This window comes from Lactuca virosa, chromosome 6 (assembly GCF_052849685.1).
Source record: "Lactuca virosa cultivar CGN04683 chromosome 6, Lactuca_virosa_CGN04683_v6, whole genome shotgun sequence".
Taxonomy (NCBI): domain Eukaryota; kingdom Viridiplantae; phylum Streptophyta; class Magnoliopsida; order Asterales; family Asteraceae; genus Lactuca; species Lactuca virosa.
Window position 1 is genome coordinate 192,911,080 of NC_136431.1, and position 17,582 is coordinate 192,928,661.

A 17,582-nucleotide genomic window follows, 5' to 3' on the forward strand; every position below is an offset into this window, starting at 1 on the left:
TTTAATGATTAATTATATAATTCTTTAGTTTATACATCAGAGTTATATATAAGTAATATCCCGTTTCTTCCCGTTACCACGAAAACGCCCGGTATTTTAACGCCTAATAACGGCTAAAGACGATGGTGTTTTTGCATATACCGACGTTATTTGATGTACACGTCGGAATAACTTAAAAGTAGATAATATAAATTTGATTTGGTTTAGTGAATGAAAAGCAAAGAAACTGGATACTTGTTGAAAAACCGATACCCAGATTATCAGGCCGGGTCGAGAGTCGGATATGGGTCATTGCCTATCCGGCCAAAATCCATTTACCGAATGATGAAGGAGACGACGAATCTCTTTCACACCAACATTTTTATCAGATTCCCGCCATTACAAAATATACAAATTCAAGTCGAATTGTTCATTCATTCTGAAAATCTGGCTTCAATTTGATGCAATCGAATTCTAGCTTTTGAAAGTTTGGATTATCGTTATTCAGACAAGAACAAGCAGTGAAGAAAGAGGAAAAATGGCGGATGATGTAACGAGATGGTCGGTGACCTACACGAAGCACATAAAGCAGAAGCGTAAAGTTTATCAAGACGGATTCTTAGATGTTCAATCATCTAGTCATAAGGTTGCTTTCGCATCATACTCTTCTTAATTTGTTTATTGCGTCGGTTAATTGCGTGCGAGGACACACAATGTTAATCATTGTGATGATCGTTCATTCGTTCTACTGTCTGTTTGATTCGAACTTTGTTTTTAAGTTTTGTCTACATTTTATCATCTCATCTGGAAAAATCGACCTGAATTTGACTTCCTAATAGTGATTTTGGCTTTTATAGTCAAATAAGTTATCCTTAACAGCTGAATTGATGACGTGCTATATGTTAAATGTTATGAAACAAGTCAACAGCTACACCTACTGTTCTTTAGAATTTAACGTGAACATATGATGGTTTTTGATACTTCGAGTGCTTCGTTAGACCACAAAAAATCCATATATGTTGCCAGTTTACAGATAGCAGTGGTGTAGATGCAGAATTAGTAAATCTATCTATGCTTTCACATGATACATAATTTATGTATATTGATTTCGAGAGATTCTATATAAAAACTATTCAGAAATTCATTTCCAGATGATAAAAAAGGATGGTTCGTTCATAACACTACAACAGCATAGCCCACTTCTAGTGCTAGTGTCACTGCAAGAATCTGCAAGTTTCTTATAACACCATAAGATAATTATATTTTGGACTTCTGGTTCCTATGAGATTAAATACCTTTTCATATGGAACACTTAAAAGAAAAAGAGTACAGTGATTGCTATGGGTGATATTAACAACTGATCAATTACCTCATATCTAAAGAGCATTGCCACTTTTTCATTTTTATCAATCTTCTAACAGGTTAAGCTATATGACGACTGTGATAAACTTTTGGATAGCAAAATTGTGAAGCTTGATGATGCTGTTAAATCGGGTGAAACAATAACACTTGGTGCTTATCTTGTTGACATTGGTGACCCTCATGGAGATAGTAAACCCATTCCAAACTTGATTCTTCAAAGAGACAAATCTACTACTGATAAGGCTCACATGTCCAACAGTAGTATGTTAAATAATAACTCCACTTGTTTTTATGATGTTTAGTTGGTATATAACTAAATATCACACATTTTCATGCTTCTATTTTCTCATTTAGAAATCAGCAACATTAGCTCACGAATTGGTAAAACATCATCAATCAATCTGAGTCCATCACAGAAAATTATCAGAGGTTAGTTATATTACATTCATAATCATGTAATGTAACAATGTTAAGTGCCATTGCACTCATGTTAACCTTCATGATATCAGAGTTCAAGAAACGTGAAGTCAAGAAGTATTGTTCTCCACCCAGTTGTCCAGACACATCTAAAGATGATTCAACAGGTTTGTTTTCTAAATGAACAATTTCTCTTACAAACTACATAGGAATCTGTGATGTTGGTCTTTATATTGGGTATCAATACTTAAGTGGAAAAATTTCGTTTCATATTATTAATCATGTTTATACATCACTTGATAAGAAAAAAACAATGAAGCAACCCCTTAGACTTTTTGTGAAATAGTTGCATATTGCTTTCACATTGCTGATTCCATTTTCTTTTTCCAATTAGAATGGCAGGTCTTATACACTACTCAATTAACACAAAAAGCCAAGAAATTTCACGATGGAATCTTAAAAGTTTTAATTTCAGGGTTATGGGGGAGGCAGGTTAAATTTCAACACGTTTTTGCAAACCCATCAAACTTAATAGTTAATACACATTTTCATGGCATTCTTTTTTCTTTTTCTCAGGTGATTCTGTATGATGAAACAAGGACACAATTAGACAGCAGATTCCTTAAAAAGGAGGAAACTATTACAGCTGGCGAATCAATGAAATTTGATGGTCATATAGTTGACATTATAGAACTCAGAGACCATAAACCTCTCAATGATACAAATGTTGATGGAAGAAATTGCTATAAACAGAATACAATGCCTTCCAAGAATCACAATGAGCATCTTGCTGGTTTGTTCATCTATTCATTTTGTTGCATTTTTGGTGATTGTTATCTATCTTATGTCATTATTATGTAAATTCAGAGTTCAATAAACATGAAACAAGCATGTCATACACAAAGACAGATTTAAAAGGTCAGTTCTATACATTATTTGACTTCTGCAAGGCACATTTTTGTTTACTTAAAGCATCCACAATGGTTAACCTATTCAAAGGGTTATTTCAAATAGTGATATAAGCTATAAACAATAGTTGTTCTGTTATGTCTATTGGATCTTTATGATTTATCATTGTCTTTTTCAATTAGAGTGGAATGTGATGTACACTACACAAGTAACCCAAAAGGCCAAGAAGTTCCATGATGGTGTCTTAAAACTTGCAAGTTGTGGATCACAAGGGAGAGAGGTCAAATTTGTCATTTTTATTATACAAACATGTTTCTATCTATTTTGTTTACCAATGGGAGGATATCTTAATCTATACATCATCACAGGAGGCTACTTTATTAGCAGAAGATGGAACAGTTTTGTCCCATAGATACCTTAAACTATCTGAAGACATCAACAGTGGAAGTTTATTCAACATGTCACATTACTTGGTGGAAATTGGTGAACAAAGGAAATGTTCTGAAGGTAGGTTTTTATATTTCTTTAGTGTTATGTTATAATTCTTTGAAAGTACATGAAACTATGGATAATGATTTGTTATTCTGTTATTGGCTTAAATGTGTAGGGGAAAGTTCAAGGAAAGCTTCTACATTGGAAAATGAAACCCCAAAGATTAGGAGCTTTGATTTAGAGAATATCAAATTATCTAAGAGAATCCCAACTAGCAGACCTCTATCTGATGGTAAGACTTAATAGTCTGTTTGGTATGATGGAATAAAATCAACAAAGTAATGGAATGGAATGGATCATTACATTCCATTATCATGTTTGGTTGCCTTGAAGGAATGGAATAAGTCATTCAAACATCTTGTTTGTTATGTACATTTAGAAAACTAAATGAATTTAAATTGATTGATAAAGAAAAAAAAATGTTATTTTATAAAAATAAACTTTAATCAAATAAAGATGCATTGCTAAGTTAATGACATATAAAAGTATTTCATGTTCGTTTCAAATGTAGACTATATATATATATATATATATATATATATATATTTCACGTAGTAAAAAAAGTTTATTGTCGTTTTAAAAAAATTGTTTACAAAAATAAAAAAATAAATTAAATTAAATACCATGGAATCTTGAAGTAGACTTAAAATAATAAAAAAAAAACAATGTAATTGAACTTAATTTTAAAGATATTGGTGTTATCAAAGATTTTGTAAATAAAATAATCTATAACCATGATATATCATTCCATTCCATCATGGAATGCAAATAAGCCGGGGGAATCACATTGCATGATAAATGCTCCATTCCATTCCTATGTGGCAAACAAATATGATTTTCACTTTCCATCATAATGCTCCATTCCATTCCACATATCTGATTACTGCATACCAATCATTATCTTGATGCATGATACCAATTATGTTGTGTAATATGAATTAAGATTCCATTTATTTCAGGGGATTGTTTTTTTGGTCAAATTGTAACTTGTTTTTACTTTTGGTTTATCACGTGGTTATGAAGTCATCCTTTCTAAATTTATATGTTATATTTGTAGAAAAACCTCCAAAAAGAGCTTTGCAATTGGAAGATACTGACTCAAAAGCTAGAATTTTTGAGCCAGATAAAGCTGTATCAACAACTATCATAAACAACAAGCCTTTACGTGATGGTATGTAATTGATCCCTAATTCCCTATATCAAATTGTATTTGAATTTGCACTAAAATTTGGTGGTTTTCTTCATTACTCTCTTTTATTTTCTAAGCAGCACGTTCAATTTTGTCCATTCTAAAAAGACCTACTACTCAAGAAAGTGGTGATACAGAGAAGCAAAAAGACTCATATACTAGTACATCTGACGTGGCAATTTGCAATGAGGAAAATTGCAAACCAGTTGATGATACTGATATCTCACTAGAGACTAAATCACCAGATTCTTCTAAAGATTACAATGATCCGAATGATTTCAAGAATACAAACTCAAGAAATGCAGACTTCCCAAGTTTTGATCTTGGATTTGACTAGACCCGTTTTTGATTTTTCTCACAAAACAAGGAAAAGAAATAAATTGTTTTATTTTTTATTAACGATTAGCAAAACATCAATAGAAACAAATTAAGTTGTAATCTTTTCAGGATCTTTTTACGCCTTATTCTTTGACTTGTACATGTTTAGCAACACTTTGAAAAGATTTCTCGATTTCTTAGAGTAGGCTTCCATATCTTTTGTTCTTTCTCTTTGTGGATACGATGAACAAGATCTTCTCGATATGTTTGGACTCATGGATCGATGAGCACAAGATGCAGACTCTGATCGCTTAATCCGGAATGGATTTGGTGAAATTGATCTTGATCGTTTTTCTGGTTTTTCAGGCGAATTTAATTAGTAAATAAAGAAATTATTTTAAAAAAAGAGTGAATTACACGAATGGTCCCTATGGTTTGGGATAATTTGCACGTTTGGTCCTTAACTTATTTTTTTAACTTGGTACAGTCTTTTTAGGTAAACAAAAACAAACTGTAGGGACCTTCCGAGTTAAAAAAATAAGTTAGGGACCAAACGTGCAAATTAACCCAAACCATAGGTACCATTCGTGTAATTCACTCTAAAAAAAATATTGTCAAACTGGAAAGTGGGAAGAACTCTGTTTCTGCTAACCTATTCTTTTGTTCAATGCAGCCTTTCTAAATGAAAAGTCAACCGAACCTGGTGGGAATTGTCCAGAATGCCCCTTTCTGCTGTGACAAAGGTAACTTCTTATAACGACAATGCCTACATATAATTTACTTATTATATATATATGTATATATGTTACCTTACACCAAATGACTCAGCCTTTCCTTCAAAAACACAACCCTCTGTAGCAATAATTAAAAAAAATCTCAATAAGATTCATGAGAAATTTAAAAAAAAAAAAAAAAAAAAATCCACCTGGGAGAGTGTACTTCTTAGGACACTTGGGTGTCTGTGTAGTCTCTAAGTATTGATATAATCCAACTTTGTTAGCATATGCTTGACATGTTTGTAACCTCTGTAAGCAATAATCTCCGAGAAAATATATAAAAAATACAAGTTTATAACTATAAAAAAATATATATTTTTATAAAAAGATCACCTGTTCAATGCATAAGACTCGAAGGTTTAGTCTGGAAGCTTCATTGACATTGTGATCTAGAAAGTTGTTGAGTTTATACATGACAGACCCCAAATGGTCTATGGTTTTAATGAGAGATTTGGAGATGTAGTTCTTTAAGCTTTCAAACAACCTTAAGCAAAATACAGAAACTAATCAAGTAGAAAAACAAAACAGAAGTAGATAAAAATATCACAAAATATGCCACTCACATTTGTTTCTGATCATTCTTGTAATACGAATCTTCAAAATGATCTGCAGCTGAATACAACTGTTCTTTCACATTTCTTAAGTCCTATAGAAATACAACCAATTTATATTAGTAGTATAACATGGTGAAAAAAAGTATTTGACATTTTAGAAAGTGAAAAGAGACCTTGAGACCATTGGCAAAGAGACCTTCATCATAGTTGGGAGGTGGAAGAAGATCAATTACAATTTTACCCTCCATTAGGACACCTGAAAGTTTTGATAGTGGCTAAAGTTTAAATAGAGACAGACCACTTGTTGTTGTAGGGGTGAGTAAGTGAGTGAGAGTGGGTCACATATATATATATATATATATATATATATATATATATATATATATATATATATATATATATATATATATATATATATATATATATATACTTAGCCCACACACTTACACAAACAAATTTCATGATTAGTGTCATAATGGTGAGTTTGTTGGATTATTGCGTCTTGATGAAGGTAGTTTTTCAATGATGTTGATTTAAAAGAAGGTAAAACCATTTTAAGGAAGAAATGACAATAATGATGTAAAACGTGTACATCATGCATTGAAGGTTGTAGTTTGCTCTCAAGTTTGTCATTTAAGCTCTGGAAATAAAAGACGTAACGTATAGAAACCTGTTATTGAGTCCTTTTAAAAAATCACTCTCAACTAACAACATATTATTGTCAAACTTGTACATCAATGGCTTAATGCTTGTTTTAGTTCATTTACTTGACCTAACCCAAATGAAATTTAATCTTTATGGTCATATTTATAATATTAATTCTTTAGTCGACATTCTAAAACCTAGTATTACACTTGTGAGGTGGAGGGAATGCAAGAAAAGACATGTAGGGTCAACAATAATTGGGTGCGTGAAGAAGAGGGAATCGTTGTGGAAGATTTTTAGAATATAGGAAAGCGTAATTACCAATTTGCCACAACTGCTTCCATTTTAAAAGAATCCAAGTGTGAAAAATGGTCCACAATAAGCAATTATACAAAATTACAAACGCTAAATCTGTTTGCATTCTAGTTGGGATTTCTCTATCAAATTTGTTAGAATTATCGATGTGTTTAATCTTTGTGGACCTATATCTTTTTGACCCGTGTGGAATTCTATCATAAAAAGTTAAAAACTAATCATTTTTGGTTTTATGAATTTATTTTTTCATCATAAGCATTAAGATTGGAGACAAAAATCGACTTCTATGGACCTATGTCACCTCATCGATCCTACTGGCTTTATTTATTTAATGTAAAAATTTAATTACACACCCATATAAATGAAAAACAAAATTAATACTCCACTAATAATGAACACTCAACTTTTTAGTTTTTATCTCCACAGGTTGCACTCCTTTTTGTTTATCCTTTTGTATGACCTAATCAATATACAACACAATGTAATGGTTTAATAAATACATTTAGATCATTAGCTAAAGTCAGAAACACCTTGGAACGACAATTGAAGTACGAGACATCAAATAAACTAAAATTAGCCAACATGTTTGGTAAGTAGGTAGTTTTGAGTCATATTATGTCTCTAGACACATACCATATAGTAAATCTATGTATTTGAAATACTTTAATTGCTAATTTAGTTAACTCCTTTTTAATCATATTTAACATATAGATAATTTATTAAAAGAAAAAAAAATGGTGAATGTGGTGTTTCCCGTCAACCGGAAGGAATTGGAATGTCGAATTCCATCTGATAGCGTGGTTGGGTCCTTGTTATTTCATTTACTGTGGGTTGGTTTTTATTGCATATAAAATGACTTTTTTTATCATTTTTATTTGTTTTACATTATTTGTTTGTTTTTTGATTAAAAAATAAAAATTAAAAAAAACATTTCATGAATATTCATGTGGGTTTGTCCTTCATGAATACACATTCTCAAAAACATCTTCATGTGCCCATACATATTCATGAGCATCTTTATATAACACACACTCAAGAACACTAACCACCCTTTGTCACCACCGTTGACCACCAACACCGGCATTTGCCGCCTCCACTACCAAACTGCCACCACCACTAGATTTGGTAAGCGACAAACTAATACACACTTGGAAATCAACTTTAGTTCTAGAAACATATCTAAATTCGAACACTGTCAGTCACCAACATCATCATCTGCTCCCACTAAAAATGATTTTTTAAAACGACTTCAAAAATTCAAAACTAGGAAAACCTTCAAAACGATTTCCAATTTATGTCTAGATATGTGATGAGCTTCAAACGATTTTTTCCTTCAAACCCTTCTATAACACACACACACCCAATAAACCCAACGTGTAGCGTTTTCGATAGTTATAGTGATTCAGTCTGTTTTGGCAAACCACATGGACCAATTACCAATCGCATAGTTTTGTCTATATAAACCTATGAGCGATCAATATATACGAACATAACTATATGTTTACTTTTGGCATTGGAGTCCAATTAAAATGAGCGTATAATAATAAAATGCAATGTTTTATAATAATGTAGATGTTTTCGTTTATGTCAAACGATATGTTATACCTACTTATTCTTTAATACTAACTTGATACTATAGACATGTGTGATCTGAACATATTTCTATCATGTCCCATGCTATGACATTACTACCTAATTCTGATCAAAGTTTTACTTCTTAATTCCATGAGAAATTGTCGGAAAAGTCCCAATATTTTAGGAAAAGTTTCACTTTAGTCCTAAATTTTATTTTTTGAACAGAGTCCCAATATGTTAGAGATTTTGAAAGCTTAAAAAAAAACCCGAAAAATAAAAAAAATATGTTTGACGGTAGGAGCTTTTAACTTTTCTTTTAAACAAAAAACTCATATCCAAAAACTATTTCAAGTAACTTTTGTGAGCTTTTAGCTTTTGTTTTTTTTATCTAACTTTACACAGTTAAAAGCCAAAAGCTACAACTTCCAACTAATTTTGTTGAACACACGCCAAACCAATTAACATCACTATTTCTGATTTTTATTGCTTGCAACTTTCATTACAAATAACAATGTACTTTTATCCTTGATATAATGATTTTCTTGTTAAATAATACATGTTTATTGTTATAAATATAAATATTTTGAAGAGGCATCCCCAATTCCACTACTCAATTTATGACTTTATATAAAAGTAAACCAGGTCAAACCTGTGAATCCAAGGTTGATTGATTATCATCCTGCAATTTGAATCGTTAATAATTTTAAAATATTATAGATCTATAAACCCTAATTGATCTATAAAGATTAGTTGTATTTTACCTCATGTGATGGTTCAGTTTAGCTAAACAAAAGGTTGAGTGGCTCCCCTTTCTTGTTGTCTGTTTTTGTTGATGGCACAATAGACACACACATACGTACACATCATGTTTCCTTTATCTTTGTTTTGGACTTTTGCTTTCTCAGATCATAGCCAAGAAAAAGAAGATATTTGTTACACTAAATGTATGAACAAGAATATATGATAACTAAGACTTAGTGAATGGTTATGGGGTATTGAATAGTCTAATACATGATATTATATATGCTTAAATAAAACTGTCTTCTAATATACCAAACAGATTGTTACTACTAAAGCTCTAGCTGCTACAAATATATTTCATTATTATCATAACTAATTACTAACATAAGATTTATAGTACAAGGAAAGCTCCACCACAGAGAAAGATTGCCAAACATATTGAACTGATCGATGTCTTGATAGGAATCCTTCCTTTATCACTCCTTAGTATCATGGCTTCATATATTGGCCAACTATTCAATACTCCAAAACCAGCTATAAACAATTGCCCAAACAACTTCTCCACTTCCCAAATGCTCACCATTTGCATTATTCCAACTACCAACGAGAATAAACTAACAATTGATGCTGTTGTGAGGGGTAAAAACATTACGGAATGGACCCCAAACTCCATAAGACCCTGATCATATCTCTTGCTTTGTTCATCATCTTGCACTTTGCTTGTCACATTGAACCCTTGTGAAGCTATACCTAAATATTTAGCAATGTGCTCAACAAGTCCAAACAAGTAAGGCGATAATCCCTTAATTAGCCATATCCGTTGATCATTCCACCATCTCTTAAACGTGCTTCCAAATAAAATGAAGTCATAACAATCTTGTGCATATGCTCCAAGAAATACAAAAACGTACAACAAGAACCATGGATTTGTCACCTACATTTAAAAAGAACATGTTCAAAGGTAATTAAATGGACTCAACATATGTTTACAAATACCAAAAATTGAAAAACGTACCTCTGGGAATATATATAATCCATTTAAAAGAGCGATTTGAGGGATAAATGAGTATATAACAATGGGAATTGACCAAATGGGCCAAAAGGCATAGTGTGCGTAACATAAACCCATGACATGACCCATGTATCGTGACCCGAAAATCATTGGTGTATACTTGGAGAAGCCAACCTCAAGAAGTCCGATAGCCCATCTTTTGGTTTGACTAACTGCATCGATGAGTGAGATTGGAACATCACCCAAAAAGGCCGACCTACTTGAGTGGCAAAATATAGACTCCCATCCTTCACATTGCAATCGATATCCTGTGAAATAGTCCTCCACAAGTGACCCATAACGAAAGCCTAACTACACGTAAAAAAGAAGTCAAATATTTTCATATTATGTTATTAGTTATTACAAATAACAAGTTTCGAGTTTACATGACTTACTTCGAATCCCCATTTGGTGTTGTTTTCGTAGTTGCATTCAGCAACATGGTGGGCCAATTCAATAATGGCTTCCGACGTAATGGGTTTCTCCACCACACAGTCTGGTCGGAGGTCTGGTATTTCTGGTAGCACCATTGACGTGGGGCCACCAAAGAAAACTCGACGACGGAAAAAGCATCCACTTCCGACATAAGAAGGACCTTGTAAACCATCCATTCCAACAGGGTTTGCTACAAATAAACGCAAGAACTCGCCACCATAGATGTCATCTTTGTTGAGCCCATGGTAACGTTGAGGAAACTGGATGTATCCTAATTGGGGTCGAACCGATGGATTGGAAATATAACACAATGCTCTTTTAGGCGTATGTGGATCATTAGAGTACATGTCACAATCTTGAGTAAGAACTATAGGTGCATTGGTCAGTACAGCCGATACTCGAAGCTTCAAAAACACATAATAATTAAGATCAGCTTAGAAAACTAAACTCAATTAGTATGTAAAAAAAAGTTTTAATGTAAGATTACTACATTACCATTTACAACAATTAAGCCTTGATTATGTAAAAATAGACAAAACATAATATATATATAAAAGTTTTAATGTAAGATTACCACCACACACTGCAGTATGGTGACATGGCAGTGTAGTACTGCGGTAAACACCACACCGACCAGATGTGTGGTGGTGTGGTGTCCACCCTGCACAAGACCATCTTGCCATATCTTTTTCCTATGTTTTCTTTTTAAATACTTATAATTCATTATTAAATCATATATATATATATATATATATATATATATATATATATATATATATATATATATCCGTTTCCAATCAGTTTTGTGGGATGAGAGAAGAATGAGGGGAAAAAGATCAGATATCACACCCACCAGCCTCAAGATGTAAATTTAAGAGAAACACTATGTATATATAATCCGTAATCCATTCTCTAAAAAAATACTAATAATAACAATTATTATTATGATTATTCTTATTGTCATCAATAATTGTGATGGGTAATACATGACCCTTAAAATATTAATTATTTTATTTACTATTTGAAACACAGTCGGTAATTAAATTATGATTAGCAATGTACTTTAGATATTTTTAAATTTAATTGGGATTAGTATTCTGTATTAAAATTGATATGGATGTAATCGGTTTGGGAACTAGACCGAAACTAGAATAACCGAAGACTAATTAAAGAGTGAACATGGAATCGAGAATCGGATCGAACACCACTAACCGGTTCCTATTTTGTTTCTATTAAGAAGTGTGTTATCTAATAAGGTGTTCCTATCGAAACCGAAATAAACCGTAAACCGAAAATAATGGATTGACAGGATCAGGAACCAACTAAATATCACTAATCGGTTCCAATTCGACAACAATATGCTGCTGGATCTGTGTATGATAGGATTATTAATGATTTATTTTAAATAGTTTAGTTAAATTAGATAAATATAACATAAACAATATATTAAAAAGAAATACCATGAACTGATATATTTTTAAACATGCACATTATTCAAAGATCTGTGGAATACAATATATTAATGCAATATTTTCTTTATCTCTTTAATTTATCAAAAGGCATTTGCCATTGGAGAATGAGTAAAATAATATTTTATTTAACTTTATTGCCATACCCAACAAAAATACAAAATTTCTGACTTTTTAACCTTGTTATAATTTTATAAACTATTAAAGTGTGTTTATATATTTGTTTAAAAAGTATTTTTCTTAAAGGAGAACTCCCGTCCAAATAATAAAAGTGATGGACCAAAATCATTAATAGAAACTTAGGAGAACTTAAGTTGCCAAAGCACAAAAATCACATATACATAAAAAAAAAGCAGATAAGTTTTTTTTTTAAAAAAAAAATTAACGAACGAATATTCTAAATTTACGTGTAAACATTGACACCTCGAATTTATACCGAAACATACATAAAAATAAATATATAATAAATTAGGTTTTTATTATTTTTATTTTAACTTAACGAATTTTACAAAGTTTAAAGCCGATGGGTCAACGACATTTTACAAAACCAAAGGGCAGCAACTATAAGAAAATCAGATTATGTATACTAAGCAGGGTAAACACAAAAATTTAGAACATGGAGGGGGGGGTGAAAGCGACATTTTAAAAAACTCAAACTTGAGGGGTAAAAGCAAAATTTTAAAAAACATATAGGTGGAAATAAAGGGGGTTAAAGTAACTTTCTAAAATTTTCAAACTTGAAAGGGTAAAAATAATATTTTTACAAAATATAAGAATAGAAAATGTAATTTAAAAAAAAAGAAAAAAAACAATGGAAAATATGATAGATACAAAACAGAGAGGCTGGAAAAACTGATGGAAAATTCCACCGATTTTAGTTTTTAATATAGATATAACTAGTCGTGATACCCGTATATTACACGGGTTGATTAAAAGAAAATGTTAAATACAAATGATTAAACGGTAAGTTTATTTGAATTTGAAATTTGTAATAATTAAAATTATGAAAAAAAAACATTAAAAAATTAAATTAAAATTATGTGTTTAGTTGTCAGACCTGTGTATTACATGTGTTAATTATAACAAAATGTTAAATACGAAGGTTTCAGTTGTAAATTTATTTAAAATTGAAATTGAAGTTTTAATTTTGAAATTTAAAATTTGAAATTAATATAGTTATTATGGTATGTTTGATTTTTAGAAACTAAATTAATGATATATTCAAAAATGAAAAATGAATTAAATGACAAGTGGAAAATAAATATCTTAAAATTATGACAAATGACATGTGACATAATGCATGAGAGAATGACATGTGACAAAATTATTTTCATTTATTAGGTAAGGATATAGAATATTATAATACTTTCTAAACATCATTTTCCGTCATTTGGTACTTTAAATTTACCAAAGGTAGAGTGACAAAATAGATGAGTTGAATATTTTTTTCTACAAGATAAATGGAATGGGCGGGGCCGGGTCAAAACAACCTTAATTTTTCTATATTTTTATGGTTTCTTGTTAACTATTTTAAGGAAAACACTACTGTATTTTAGATATAACACACAACCCCTATATCATGCATCTATCATAATTAGATTGAAACTGTTACTCTTTAATAGCTTTAATAGGAGTCTAATGGTTGAGAAATATAATTTCGTCATTTTGACACACCTTAAAATATTGCTAGTATTAATTGATTGGGCTTACGTAGACCACTAAGATAGTGCTAGTATTAATTGATTGGGCTTACGTAGACCACTAAGATGTTTTGGTTTACCATTTTTTAAATTGAAAATGTCATGTTTTTCGATATTAATCACATTATTAATCATGTGTCCAAACATTTAACGCTACGAGCTTTATATCTATTTATTAAGAATATGGTCCAACAAAACTAAAGACGTCTTTTTGGACCAAAAAGAATGAAAACAAGTTTTGGAATCTTACCAATGTATTGAGAGCACCCGCCTTGAAATGGTGTGGGAAGTTGATGTTTTTTCCTCTTGATACATACACAAGATTTGGCATGGAGTCCCCTTTCTTGTCCTTTTCTGTTGCACCATCTATCAATACCTATCGACAAAGAAATGATTAAAACTATTGAATGTTTAATGTCCTTTTTATATGAAAACTTAGCATCAATACATGAGATAAAACAAGTATAGGACCATTCATAAATATGGTGATTTGACCTATGGATAATAAAATCGAAGACCACATAAATGGGTGGTGGGATGGTGGTTACAAAACAGTTGACAACCCTACAAATCACAGTGGTCGTATGAATTTTTTCCAATGACTGAATCTGTGATTGTTTCTTACGCTTCTCACTAGGATGACTACTTGAATCAATGGCTCAAGTTCATAATGTTTTATTTTGTCTTATATGGTAGTCGGATATCATTTTAACCTATACATATAAAGTTAAAGAAAGAATATACCTGAATAATAGGAGGGTGATGTGAACAAGCAAACCCTGGGGTTCGATATTTGTTAAATGTTTGACGTTGTAGTTCGTTCATGATGTAGTCGTGGCATACTTCACCTCTTTCAACCACATTCTCCACTTTCATCTTCATGCTCTCGTAAATCGCCTAATGTAAAAACTCATGAACATCGTCGATTATCGTTTAGAGGGAAAATCTATGAGTCCGTACAACAAACACGTTGTAGAAAGAATTACGTGGCATTAACATCAATGCGCGCATATAATAACACCTTTGGAAAAATAAAAATGATTCTCTACATGGAACGTGTTCAATATATTCTTTTAGAGAATGACAATAATTTACATCAAAAAAATCTAGCAAAAAGCCAAACACAAAACTCAAAAAGGCTATAAAAAATCATATCTAAGTTTGAGCAAATCATGACTATGTCAATCTCTAATTTGGATATTGAAAATCTTTAATTAAATCGAATCCAATTACAATTCGACACGTGATACTAATCAATCGATTTTAATTGGGTTGGTAAGTTTGATTGGACAAATTAATTTGTGCTCATTCTGATATATGAATGTATGTGAGTGTTAGTGCGAGTGAAGTAGCTAATAAAAAAAATCATGCAAGAAGAACATATATAGAGATAACAAAATAGTTTTTATAATCTTAGTTCTAATTACCTTAATCTCCTCACTCTCTAGCTCAGCCCTTCCATGGCGTTCAGAGCTGAAATATGCTTCCGGGCATCTATCCATGATATTATTATCCCGACAAAACGGCAGCCAAATCTTTGCAAAATTTACAGCCTCCATGAACGCAAAAAGAGTAAGCTCCGACCCACCATCGTCTGAAACATACACAGAAATCTTCTCCGGTGGATAGTCGTAAGCCATAAGAGACAGCGCAGTGTTGATTACGTTAATGGGTGGTTCCTTGTAGGGATCCGCCGTGCATATGAATATGTCCATGGCCGGAAAATCTTTTCTGTCGAGGACTTTCTCTAGGTTTTCAGGGAAGACTTGCCGGATAATGGGGCGGAGGCGGAAGGAAGTGGTGCTGGCCCACATGAAGGCGAGGATGAGGTCGGAGATCAAGAGGGAGGTGGTGATGGCGACGGAGATGAAGGTGGTGGAGTGGCTGAGGGTGAGGAAATGGTGATAGATAAGGGCGACGATGGCACAAATGTAAATAATTGCAAATAGACGGTTGAAGACCGTGCATGGCATGTGCTTGTATGTGTGAAGAGGTGGTCCTAATCCCATGTTTTCCATCTCGGTGTTTTCCAGTGTGTTTGGAGATGTTCATGGCCGTTAGTATTTATAAGTATTGAGATTGGGGCTTATCCGATTAAGGCTTATCAATTCATATGTTTATCTTTTATTTAAATTTAAAGTAGTTTATTTTCAGGAGATAGTCTCCTTATCGATATATGCATTGATCTTTTAAAAGGTTTTCCTTGTAACGTTTTTCGAGATAATAAAAAAAGAGTTCGGTTCTGCTAAAAAAAACATCTAATCAAAGTCAATTTCTTTAGGTTATATGGAGTGGGAGGTGTTATGAAAGGTGATAAGGGAGGTGCTACTGATGCTACACCAATTCCACAAGGAGTTAATATGGGTGTAGCAGAGAGAGGAGAGAGAAAATATGAAAGAGTGTTGTGATTGATTGATTTGTATTTTTTATATATTTTAATTTTTTTCTTCAAAATTAAACCTATTAAATTGTCACACTTCTACTCATTACATAGACATACTAAGTTTATGCAGCATAAAAAAAACTAAAAAAATCTTATGGGGCATAATGCTAAGATTGTTAACCATTCCCTACATCTGTCAACGCTGCAACTAGTGTCGGAGCTAGTGTATAACTAGTGGGGTCCATGGCCCCCACTTGAATGTAGATCCACCATGTATATGTATATTAAATTATTATTTTTGTTTATAGGTGTTCTTCTTTTGACCGCGTGGCACCCAGTATTCCATGTTCTAGTTTCTCTAATGTCTCACTTTGGTACTTCATCTTTTCAAACATTTTGATTTTCTTCCATATATTTGATTTTTTTTAAAAAGAAATTTCAAGAGGTTTTTTGTTACAGTATCTAACTGTTAGTATCTAATTTTTAATTTTTGATAGGACCCCAGTTGGTTTCTATCTTGGCTCCGCCACTGGCTGCAACACATCCCACTTCATCCCCGTATTAACAGACGACAACCACCATCAGCTTTCACACATCACAAACACAAAAGAGCGGAAAGAATAGGGGATCTGCAATCGATAAGAAAGAAGAAAGAATAGAAATCAATCTATTGCAAGAGGAGGGTGTGCAATTTTGTTGGAGTTGATCGATTTTAAGAGGGTTCTCTACCTATTTGTGAGAAGTTAAAATGTTGAGTATCCCACATCGCTGGTGGGACAAAAAAGTCAATGGCAAAACTTTCTATAAAAAAGGGCAGAAGACTATTAAAAACCAGTTACAACTATGTATTGGGCCAACTGTCTCCTTTAAACGGGTGAGTCCTTTATAGTTGTTTGGTCCGATTAATTGACCGTCTAGATCGATTTTTACAACAGTGATTAATATATTTACTTTTCAATTAAAAGCAAAATTTTTTATAAACAAATAATAAAATAATTAAGATATATTTATTCTACATGTTAATTTTCAAATAAATATTAAAAATAGAAGAATGTATCATCACTTAATTAAGTTATATATATTATTATATTACCATCTTTTAACGTAATAAACATTTTTTTAGTCTTCTTTTATGGTGTACGGTTATAGTTTTTTAAATTTTGTTCTAAATTTTTTTCTGTTTTATTATATAAAAAACACATTGATTTTAGATCCTCAAGACAACTTTATTACAGTGCAATTTGTAATTTTTCTATACTATAATATTTTAAC

General features: G+C 31.8%; 3 protein-coding genes across 6 annotated transcripts; 1 reads left to right on the top strand and 2 right to left on the bottom strand.

Moving 5' to 3' along the window:
* The first annotated feature begins 238 nt into the window (after positions 1 to 238).
* LOC145122841 (uncharacterized) lies at positions 239 to 4,685 on the top strand. Its single transcript, XM_079058410.1, has 12 exons — positions 239 to 625; positions 1,401 to 1,602; positions 1,696 to 1,770; positions 1,851 to 1,925; positions 2,153 to 2,250; positions 2,335 to 2,551; positions 2,626 to 2,676; positions 2,850 to 2,947; positions 3,036 to 3,174; positions 3,275 to 3,391; positions 4,217 to 4,330; positions 4,429 to 4,685. The coding sequence occupies exons 1-12, from the start codon at positions 518 to 520 to the stop codon at positions 4,683 to 4,685; spliced, it is 1,551 nt and encodes a 516-aa protein (XP_078914536.1). The 5' UTR covers positions 239 to 517.
* Positions 4,686 to 4,715: 30 nt separating this feature from the next.
* On the bottom strand, positions 4,716 to 6,324 carry LOC145122842 (protein ABIL2-like). 2 transcript variants are annotated; one of them, XM_079058412.1, is made up of 7 exons: positions 6,170 to 6,324; positions 6,006 to 6,088; positions 5,776 to 5,926; positions 5,592 to 5,691; positions 5,476 to 5,518; positions 5,319 to 5,395; positions 4,716 to 5,020 (listed from the first exon to the last, which is right to left on the bottom strand). In XM_079058412.1, the coding sequence occupies exons 1-7, from the start codon at positions 6,242 to 6,244 to the stop codon at positions 4,803 to 4,805; spliced, it is 747 nt and encodes a 248-aa protein (XP_078914538.1). In that variant the 5' UTR covers positions 6,245 to 6,324; the 3' UTR covers positions 4,716 to 4,802. The 2 variants fall into 2 exon arrangements, with proteins under 2 accessions (XP_078914538.1, XP_078914537.1); XM_079058411.1 differs by having other exon boundaries at positions 5,319 to 5,398.
* A 3,166-nt stretch (positions 6,325 to 9,490) lies between these two features.
* On the bottom strand, positions 9,491 to 15,975 carry LOC145119537 (cellulose synthase-like protein G3). 3 transcript variants are annotated; one of them, XM_079055203.1, is made up of 6 exons: positions 15,355 to 15,975; positions 14,672 to 14,824; positions 14,178 to 14,303; positions 10,719 to 11,162; positions 10,288 to 10,635; positions 9,491 to 10,206 (listed from the first exon to the last, which is right to left on the bottom strand). In XM_079055203.1, exons 1-6 carry the CDS (start codon positions 15,943 to 15,945, stop codon positions 9,664 to 9,666), a joined length of 2,205 nt encoding a protein of 734 aa, XP_078911329.1. In that variant the 5' UTR covers positions 15,946 to 15,975; the 3' UTR covers positions 9,491 to 9,663. The 3 variants fall into 3 exon arrangements, with proteins under 3 accessions (XP_078911329.1, XP_078911330.1, XP_078911331.1); XM_079055204.1 differs by having other exon boundaries at positions 14,672 to 14,873; positions 15,355 to 15,473; XM_079055205.1 differs by lacking the exon at positions 9,491 to 10,206 and having other exon boundaries at positions 10,294 to 10,631.
* Between the last annotated feature and the right edge of the window lie 1,607 nt (positions 15,976 to 17,582).